The sequence below is a fragment of the Mycteria americana genome, chromosome 6 (genome assembly GCF_035582795.1).
Source record: "Mycteria americana isolate JAX WOST 10 ecotype Jacksonville Zoo and Gardens chromosome 6, USCA_MyAme_1.0, whole genome shotgun sequence".
Taxonomy (NCBI): domain Eukaryota; kingdom Metazoa; phylum Chordata; class Aves; order Ciconiiformes; family Ciconiidae; genus Mycteria; species Mycteria americana.
The window spans coordinates 47,638,770-47,649,025 of record NC_134370.1 but is presented as its reverse complement, the minus strand read 5'-3'; the positions used below and the strand labels follow the sequence as shown (position 1 = coordinate 47,649,025).

At 50.4% G+C, this 10,256-nt stretch overlaps 2 protein-coding genes across 9 annotated transcripts in view; one reads left to right on the top strand and one right to left on the bottom strand.

Moving 5' to 3' along the window:
• Positions 1–2,536: 2,536 nt before the first annotated feature.
• SENP8 (SUMO peptidase family member, NEDD8 specific) lies at positions 2,537–8,734 on the bottom strand. The gene is made up of 2 exons (XM_075505569.1): positions 8,639–8,734; positions 2,537–3,504 (listed from the first exon to the last, which is right to left on the bottom strand). The coding sequence occupies exon 2, from the start codon at positions 3,459–3,461 to the stop codon at positions 2,823–2,825; it is 639 nt and encodes a 212-aa protein (XP_075361684.1). The 5' UTR covers positions 3,462–3,504; positions 8,639–8,734; the 3' UTR covers positions 2,537–2,822.
• Positions 8,735–9,910: 1,176 nt separating this feature from the next.
• Positions 9,911–10,256, top strand: part of MYO9A (myosin IXA) — a 191,042-nt gene continuing 190,696 nt past the window's right edge. For 7 of the 8 annotated variants that reach the window (XM_075505565.1, XM_075505564.1, XM_075505563.1 and 4 more), the window contains exon 1: positions 9,911–9,980. The gene's annotated coding sequence lies outside the window, so the exon portion shown is untranslated. The remainder of the gene's footprint in view (positions 9,981–10,256) is intronic. The other variant, XM_075505562.1, reaches the window with a different exon arrangement.

Genomic DNA, 10,256 nt, shown 5'->3' with positions numbered 1-10,256 from the left:
GCATGGGGTCCCTTGTCCCCGTGCTGAGCCCGGGCCAGGCGTATGACAGTGATGACAGCCATCTCAGCTCCTCTTGGAGCTCTTTGGTTAAAGCCAGTGGTGGGACAACCCATAGGTGCAGTCAGCTGACATGGAGGAGGTTTGGAGGATCCCAGGGGCAAGCTCCCAGTGTGGTTTGGGGGGTCTCTGCTGCCAGGAGCTGGTTGCAAGGCTCTGGTTTTGTGTTCCAACCGGTGTTTGCCTGCCTAGTCGGTGTGTTTGTTGTCCCAGCGACGCCCTGCTTGGGCTTATTTGCTTTTCTTTGTGTAAAGAAATGCCACGTAAAAGCCTCAGGTGCAGGAAACGTCCCTGGGTGCTCACCTTGCTGGCTCTGGCAGCCCCGCCCTGTCCCTCAGGAATGGGAATGGGGATGAGGAGCATGGGGTGCCCCCTGGATGAGCACAGCCCCTGCTCTTGAGTCCCCCTGATGCTCCCCCAGTTGGACCCACCATCCTGCCTTCCTACCTCCCCTTCTGCCTGCGCTCCTCCCTGGCCCAAATCAACCCCTAAAAATATGATTAGGAGATTAAATGAGCCTGTATGGCCTCCTTGCTATTGCACAAGGTGCTGGCGGAGTCGTCCCCAGGCTTGCTGGCTCTCCAAGACCAATTTCTGCTCGGTTTCACCCACTGCAGGGTGCAGAGTGGCTGCAAAGCCGCTACAAGACCCGAGGCTCTGCCTGCAAGTCACAACCCTTGCGGCCGTTGATGCCATCGCACAAGAAACGGTGGTGCAGCGGGAGCCACCACTTGTTAGCGGGTACCTACATGAAAGACAGGATGATGCTGACAAGCACATGGTTTGGTTTGAGTTTTATTCTGGGCTGGGGAGAAAGGCAGGCTCCTGCAGTGGCAGTGATGTTGCTCCGGTGAAGTCCCATGTGAATCCCCTTCGGCGAGCGGCTCGATGCCATTTTGGCTCCATCCAAGCAGTGGAAGGGGTCTTCCAGGAAGGGCTGGTGCTCAGAGGGATGCCCTGGCTCACTGGCTGCTCTCCTGTCTGGGCAGCCTAGGAAGGACAGGAACGACCCTGACCCTCATTTTGCCCCTCTGCTGTCTGTGTGTGTTTGCTTGGGTGTTTTGGGAGAGTTTGGGCTGTGACTACTTACCTTCCTCTCACCAACAAGGGAAGTTTAAGACCTTCCTACAGTTGTCACCCTTGGTGCTGAGCTGGTAAACACACTGGTCGGTCTGGGCTGGCAATAAGATGGGTGAAGAGCTCCGGATTCAAAATAATCCTTCCCTCTTTTCCGAGGGTTATATTTAACTTGGGTTTCCCTGATCCAGTTGGTGCACTGGGATGTGGTTGTTCTGCTAGAAACCACCTGAGCAACCTCCACTTTGCTTCTCATGAGATTAGAGATTACTTCTTATCCTGCAACGACATCTCATTTTAATTTTTATTTTCCTCACTGCTAAGCCTCTCTTTTAATGAGAGGATCTGCTCTGAGATCCCAGCCATCATCCAGCACAGGAGGAAAAGTGTTTCGATTAGAAGTGTATTAAGGAGTTCTTGGGCTTCAAGGAGACTGCAGTTATCTTTGGCTTTTATACCACAAACTCTGTCCTTTTGTTCTCCCTGGTGTGTTTTTTATCTTGAGTAACAGAACTGGTTTGTGCTAGAGGAAGCAGTGACGGCCTCATATGCTCTGAGCATGGCAAACACTAACAAGGGTTGGGGAGTGCTGACAAACCCTCCCCGAATGGAGACGACCTAAAATCCTAATGAAAAAAAAACAAACTTCAAAGAGTGAGTGTCACTTTTCATCTCAATTAAGTTTCCTTTCCTAGGATTGGCTTTCTCAGCTTCCTATTAATCTTCAGAGTCAGGTTTCAGAGTCAGGTTTTAATTTGTAGTAAGAGCAAGCAGGGGTGGGGGACAAAAAAAAAAAGCTATCACCGTACAGCCTAGGAGCACCTATCTGAAGAAAACTGATTTTCTTTTTGCCCTGTTCTTGAATTAATCGTAGCATTTCCTTTGGAGTCTCATCTTTTGACATCGACATCTCAGCATCAGGTTTTCAGGGGTAAAAAATCCTTGCTGCTAAATCTTAGACTGCTCAAATACCACTAGTGGGAGGCACAAATTAGAAGTAGCCATGATAAAGCATTTAGGGGCTTGGTTTTAAAGGGCATTTGCTAAACATGGCTTGGAACAGCAATGCCTGTAGCCAATTAAAGCCACCTAACAAGCGCATGTTGCCTGCTGGGCAAAGGTGGAGAAGTCCACCTTTAAAAATTATTAGAAAATTCAGATTGTAAGAAAATTCAATCAAAATCCAAAATGTCCAGCTGAAACACTCTCCTGCTCTCTGCAGTCAACCTTCAAGAGGTACTTGCACAACCCTGCATTGCTAATGAAAACGGTGATATTTTACACTGTCATGACTTGGCAAAGCACTTAGGCAGACCAGGCTTTCTGGTCGCACTCTCTCAATTTTTTCCAGGCCTGAAGAGCCAAAGGGTTTCAGTGACCTTGCAGGAAGCAACCCATTGGAAGCAACCCATTTTGCCACAGAGATTAGTGTAAAAATTCACCATCGAGAGGAGGATTTTTTTGAAAGCAAAGTGACTTTTCTGGTTAGAAGTTCAAAGGCCAGTGATTTCCAGAGGGGACTAAGGCTTTTCCAGGAGGGAACAGGGTGTTTGGGGGGTCTAGCCATGCCGGAGGGGTTACATTCTTCTTTGGGACAATCCTGTGCAGGACAATCCTCTGTCAGGCACTGGGGGTGCTGCCTTGTGGATGGAGAAGGCAGTTTTGGAGGGGCTGGAGCTGCATCTCCATCACTTCTGCGTGAGTTTTGTGACGAGAGCTTTCCACTCTGATCTCTTCTGCGTGATGTAGGAGGGAGTGAGGAGCTGCAGCAAAGGCTCTGGTCGGTCCCTGAAATATCCCTGACACAGAGCCTCCGCGTTGCAGATGACATACATCCCACAGTCATAGCTGTTCTGCTGGGCAGGCGCCTTCTCCTCCACAAAGGTTGCTTTGCCCCCTCTTTTGCCCAAGAAGGCCTCCAGCTTCCCCGCCACTTGCTTGGCGTGGACAGAGTTGCATTTACTGTGGGAATCGTAATGGGTGAAGCACTTTTTGTCCCTGAAATAAACCAGTAAGCTCCAGTGGGTGCCCCCAGCAACCTGGTTGGAGTTATCATTGATAGGCAAGAACACCAGCTTCTTGTGGAGAAGGTCCAGCGGTTGAAGGAATATGGCTATTTCTTCCTGACTAAGGGCACATTTAATGAACTGAGCCACTTCGGGGCTGATAAAACAAACCTGATCGCTAAATTCTTGGAACTGGTGGTTGGTGAAGTACTCGAAGGCAAACCCGATGATGTGATCGTTAAGCCAGTTTGGAGGGTCTAGCAAGGCAACGTCCGACTGCCTCAGCAAACTGTCCATATAACTGAGAACAACAGGGTCCATCCTGCGCAGGTTGGGGCTGCAGCACTCCAGGAAACTTCAAAAGCTGAAAGATAGAAAGGGAAGATGAATTAAGGAATTAGATCACACCTGGGACAAGATACAGCGCAACAAACATCTCAAGTTCCTTCTCAGCAAGCAGTGAGCCCAGGTTTCCCAGACAGATATTTGAAGGACCAGTGTTTGAACTATCTGCCAGATGAGCAGACAGAGGACACACAGCTCCTCATCTGCAGTGTGTGACAGGTTGAGCTGGGCTCTTCTGCTGCTCTAGGAGCAGTGCATGGCTCTGATTAGATAAACGTTTCATCGTTATGATCTTAACCTCAAAGCAAAGTGATTTCAAAGCAGTTCTTGCTTGGGAACTGCAGGCACGCCTTCAGTTCTGTGCTTCGCACAGAAACTATACGTGAGGAGAAGTCGGTGTTTTGGTGTTTCAGTGTTTCACCTGCACCGTAACAATCACTGTAATTCTTTGCATCACTGATATTCCTTAAATAAAACTCTTTTCAGGGCTGACAGGCATATGGTCCCTTTTGCCTAGCAGATAGTGCCACAGCTTGGTGCCAGACGCATGACCTGTTCCAGGAAAACCTGCTGGCCCGCCAGCACAGGAGGCAAGGCGGCAATGAATAAAGAGAAACAAAGCAAAACAAGATCACAAACAAACCAGTTCCCTACCGTGGGAATCTTTAGGAAAACTCTCTACCTAGCTGGTAGAGATTTCAATAACACAAGTACCCCTGAAGCTGGATGGTCTGCAAAATACCTGTCATTTTTTAGCTCAGGTTTTAACTTGCCAAAATTTTGCTCACAAAAGGAGAAAGCACTCGTGGGTACAGTACACTGAGGGGTGAAGATCCCTGCAGGCTTCCACTGGTGATGTCCACCTGCAAACAGAAGTGACCAGTCATGCTGACCCACTCTGTCCAATCTTTTACTCCGTTATTTGTACAGGCTACATTCTTCCCTCTTAATCCACGCCTGCTTTCCACAAATAGAGGCTGCTTATCCTTAAAAAGGCGTCTGGAAATTCAAGTAGGTTGTAGCACCTGGTTCTCCCCACCAATGTGTTTGAGGATGTACTCAAGGGACTTCAACAGGTCTTCCAGGCAAGACTCCTGACTCCTTTCCATTTATCAGGTTACCTGACTATCCACCAGTTCTGGTCTTTCTACCAGTCATATAATTCCTTTTCAGAAGCTGTTGCATTTGCTGCCTTTGCATCCCAGGGGGATGAAAGTATGTTTTAAGAAAGAGGTTGTACAGCATGCTAGGAGGTGCTACTCAATACACAGCACAAAATACTTGCTGGCACCAGACCAGGAAGAGATTTAGGAAGAGATCTTCTGAAGAGGAACTGTTGATTTAAACCCGCTATATCCACCCTGGTTTTCCTTTTCCTTTGCTCTCGCAACCCCCAGCCTGGGCTCCTCAGCTGCTGCGATGCACCATTGTCCCCTGACGCTTCTTTCCTTGCTGGGACAGGGCTAGGAATGCCACAGCTCAGGACAGCGGTGATGTGGAGCTGGTCTGGCCTCACCCTTTCCTCATCTGTGCCAAACGCAGCATGAAAACATCTTAGGATTTCTTAAAGCACTGTGTGAAAACTAATAATGATAAGATCACTTTAATATGATTCACTATAAATAAGACACTAATTATCCATTATGATAGGGGGAAATAAAAAAAACCCCAAGTGTTGTGTTGTTTACATGTTAGGAAGAAGTAGATTTGTGCTTCTTACTGTGATGTGAATAATGAAAAAAATCCTTCCTGGCCAGGTATGCATAAATTAAGAGAGATTTATCTCTAAAAAATCTTGGCAAGGTCAACATTGCATGTGACTTGTAAATAACTGAATGGATGAAGCATGCTGCATGTGTAATAAGTCGGAAGGAAGGGCTGAGGTAGAGTATCTAGGGCTTGAAAAAGCTAATAACTGTTTGTGTATGGCTGATAGATCCAAGACATGCCAAGCAGCAAGAGTCACTGAAAAGGAAGGGGAGCAGTCCTTGTTATTTATACTGAGCCAAACACAATGGTATTTGGACATGCTTCTTACATTAATGGGCTCCAACTATTTCCAAGTTTGTGGAGCAGATCCTTTGCAACAGCCTGCAGTATAAAAACAACAAAAAATCTAAACTAAGTCTCAACAACTCCGTAGCATGCCTGAATGTAGTCTTGTTTAAAGAGCTGTACATCCTGTGAGCCTAGAAGCGACCAGTTTGTGGGTTTAACAGGGTCACTGCTGAAATACTTTTTGTATGTGCCCACACAATGCCCCAAATTTTCCTTTACTGCCTGTTTTTTCTGCTTCATCTTCTCCTAAAGATGTACGAAATACAGCAAATAGCTTCCGCTCTAGTCCAAATGGGATCATGGGCTAGGGAAGAAAGCATGCGTCCTGTATTCTGTTAATTTTCCAGTCTGCAGAAACATTGTTTGGTTTTTTTTGGGTCAAGGAAAAAAAAGAAAATACATTTGGCAGCTTCCTACAGTCAGGAAGGGAGAACGGTTATAGCAAATGCTTAATTGCCACTAGCTACTACTTTTAATTTTATTGCCATCTGGTATTTGTGAAACTGCTTGTGAGTTCTGCAGGATGACTCACCACGTGCAGCGTACAGCTTAATGGAAAACCCTTCGTAGGCTCGGACGCCTTTCAGAGCTACTTAAGGTAAGCGGCAAGGACTGAAAAAGCGTAGTGGAGCTGTGAAAAGCCATTAGGGTTGTTTTGTTTGGGAGAACCTCCCTATTAAAGCAAAAGATGAATCTGCAGAGAAGCTGGGCCATGGATCTGAGCACCTCTGACGTTAAGGGGTGTTGAAATCCAGTCACACATCACAAGCAGCTCTGCTCAGACACTGCCAGGCTTTGCTTCCTGAAGGCTCAGGCACACTCTGTTCAGAAGTTTTCATAAAACTAGGAATACTGACGCAGGCCTGGAACATTTTTTGTAGGTTGCCAACAAGAGTCTTGCTTGTTCATTTTATTTGCATATTAGTAGTTGGAATTTGTGCAAACCCTCTGTAACCCTCAGCTTCTCGGAGGGATATTCATCTGCCCCGTTTTGAGTGCTAAGATGAGAACACCAGGGAGAAAAAAAGGAGCATTTCAATAACAATGTCATCAAGCCAACCAAGATGAAACCGCCCATTTTGTTTATAGATTTGAAAATGGTGCCATCTTGCATCAGTATGGCAAGAAGTCAAGTTTCTCTCATCTCTAAGTTGTAACAATTTAACAAATAAGCTGCCGTCGTTAGCGCAAGTTTGATCCATAAACTGATGGGATTCCTTCGTGTCCAGGATGCAAGGCAAAGCCTGTGTTTTGCAATACTTGACAAAAAGCCCCCAAACCTATATTATTTTCACAACGTTAAAGACAACTACCTTCTGCGTGTAGTTGTTGCCTTGCACTCTGAAGGCAGCACTCGAGAGTCAGAGAATGGAACTCCCTAGTAACTGAGTGTAAATAGGCAGCGATGGAGCAAAGAGAGCATAAGTTAAGGATGAATCAGATTCCTAAAGTCTAGTTGAATAAATTAAAGGCACTAAGAACATCCAGAGTGAACATTTTAAGGTGCTACATCACTAAACTCCTGTACCAAATTTAAAGAATATGGAGGTAAATACAAAAAGCCACCTGAAAGACAAATTATTCAGACTTTACTAGGGAAGAGTGGGAAGGACAGAGAAGTTTTCGGCAGCTTGGCTGAGGTCTTTGGAACAATGAAGAGTAAAAGGCCTCACGATTTAACCACCAGACCATTGCCTTTTACTGGAAATACAGTTCTTAGACCCCGTATCAGCGCTCTTAATAGTGGTTGTTGTTAATGGTAGCAAGATCAGTCAAGGAACATCAATTTCTATTTATCGGCGTGAGCTGGGCGGGCTACCAGCATCTGAGTCTCTGTACTTACCTGTCTCCTAACAAAGCAGAGAAGAAACTCAAGCAAAATTAAACAGCTAAGCCAGAAAAGAAGCGTACTCATCTACTCTTTTGTTAAATATAAGCAATCTCTTTGTAGCCTATAGATTATAATTCCTGTATGATACAAGAACAGAGCCTTTGCAGGTTCAATAGGCCCTGAATGCCAGACTCAGAAGAAAACATTCATAATTTCTGTATGCACAGACAATGCCCAAACCTTTCCGTTCCCAACAAATTCCCCAAACCAGACACATGCAGCTGCCCTACGCAACCAACCTCCAGAACCCTGCTTTGTTTCACAACATCTCATGGGGCAGTAAACTAAAAGCCGGAGGAACTGCACCAAACACTACTAAATCAAATGTGTTTTGCTCCCCAGGATGGGGTTGGCCAAACCATTAAGTTTGACAAGGAAAAAACCCAGCGACCTGAAGGCCTGAGGATGAGAGATGCCACTGAGACTCTCCCAGAGGTCACAATGAGAAACCCCTCAGCTCGGATCATCAAAATGACGTTAAACTGGATGTTGATGGATTGCATTCACCTACTTTGAGAAAGAGTTTATTCAAGAGAGTAGTGGGAAGTGCTGGGAGGGAATATAATTTGCCTGAAAGACCGAAAGGTCACAGGAATTCAGTCACGAGAAGGAATTTGGACAGAGGAATGGATTTGGGTTGTCGTTGCCCTGCGGAGACACAACCCACATGCTTGACCCCGAGCTTGTCCTGGCAGCTGGCAGTCGGTGCTCGTCGGGATCAGAGCATGCAAGCAGCCCCCCAGGAAGAGCTCACTTGTCCCGCTGCCGCTTCTAAGGATAAATGAAAATTAAGGGAAGAGGAGAGGGTCCACCCGGGCTGATGGGACCTGGGCTGGGGCTGGGGTCAGGGTCAGGGTAAGGGTCAAGGCTGGGCTGGGGAGCAGGGCTTGGCCCGGGACCAGCCGGTAGTGCCACTCCCTGCGAGCCCACCCAGGCCAAGCGGTGCCCTGGCAGTCCCAGCTCGACACCCGGTGCCGGTAACGCGGCTCTACGTTTAACGATTTTAACCATTTTCCCTCAAAATGCACGGTGAAGCCTCCGGGCCCGGTTGAGGCCGGCACGGACCCCCAACGGCTGCGGCCTGCGCGGCCACCGCGCACAATAACCACCGCCGGGGTCCTACCGACACCGCTGTTGCCGTGGCAACGCCAGCCGAGGGCCCGGCCCGGCCCGGCCCAGCCCTCCCCGCGCCGCCGCCGCTCACCTGCCGCCTCATAGCCCGCTCACCCTCCGCGGAGCCAGCACCGGCCGGTTGTTGCGCGCTGCCGTAAAGCTGGCAGCGCCGCGTCGTAACGACCCGACGGCCGCAGGGTGTGCGCAGGTGCGGGAGGAGGGGGTGGGGTGGGTGCGGCCTGAGGGGCGGGGCCATAGGCGGGGCGGGGCCATAGGCGGGGCGGGGCCATAGGCGGGGCGGGGCCATAGGCGGGGCGGGGCCATAGGCGGGGCGGGGCCATAGGCGGGGCGGGGCGCGCTCCTGTCTCCCCCTCCCCCCCAGGCGGCGCGCGGGCGGTGGCGGGTGCGTGGAGGAGGCGCGCGCGGGCAGTCGGGCAGCGCCCGGGTGGCGGCAGCGGCAGCGGCAGGAGCGCCCGTTCCCCCCCCCCGCCCTTAGCAGCGCCGCGCGGGAGCCCCCCCCCCCCAGCAGCAGCGGCAGCGGCGGCGGCGGCGGGAGAGGGGTGCGCCGCGCCCCGACACCCAGGTGAGCGGCGGGGCAGCAGAGCGAGGCGTGTGCCTCCGTGTGTGTGTGTGTGTGTGTGTGAGGGGGTAGCGGCGGGCGCGGTGCCCGCGGGCGGTGCCGCTGCTCAGGGCCGGGGTCGCCGCGTCCCGCTCAGCGTGAGGCGAGTCCCGTTGGCGCGGCGGAGCATCGCCCGGTGCCGGCGGGAGCCTTTGTTCGGCGGAGGAGGGTGAGTCCCTCCGGTGGCGTAGGGCTCCCCACGCCCTGCGTTCCCGTAGCGTGTAAAGATGGCTGGGCTCACGCGAGCTTCGCCCCCACGCGTGACCGACCCGACCGACCCCCCCGGTGCGCAGCGGCGCCAGGGGAAACCAGCGGGTGCAAGGTGCGGGACGGCGCCTCGGCGGCTGGATCCTGTCCGCGGGCCTCGCGTGGGCTTCTCCACGCGTGGGAACGCTGAGGGTGGCAGCGGGGCTGCTGTTTTTTAATTCTTCGGTGCCAATACGCTGCAGTTTACACCCATTTTGGGGGTGGGTCGGACACGCAAGATGTGAAAAAAACAGCCGGGGGGGAGTTTTTACCTCCCTTAGCGTTTCCAGTGTCACCAGTGGGTCCGTGGGCTGGCAGCATCCCCACAACCCCCTCCCGCCCCGAGTGGGGAAACAGCGTGATGCCGGGCGCTGCGACGGGACCGGGTCGTGGTTGCCACTGTCGTTTTTGGCAAAGGAGCAGCCTGTTACGCTGCTAAATGCGAGCAGCATTAACAATTCCCACCCCATCTTAACGAGATATTTCTATTTTTTAATACAGTATTTGAACCCATGGCAGTTTGCTCCCCGGCACTCCAGACCTTTATGGAAGCGCTGCTCCTCTGAAGGTTAAAAAAGTCGATATTTCTTTCTGGAATTTTCCTAAATGTAGCCGAAATGGCCTTTGCTTTATACCCCCCAAAAAAATCCTCTGATGTGACTCATGGTAGAACCTGCTGTAAGTTCAGAGCCAGGTGTTTTGCCGCCTCTCTGTTTATAGATCGGCTTTCTCCTCCTCCATTTACATTTTCATATCCTGAAATCAAGCTGAGATTAATAAAGTTGGGAGCGTGAGCTCAGCAGAAATCATGGCTTTCACATCCCTGGCTGCAGCACGCGTTACC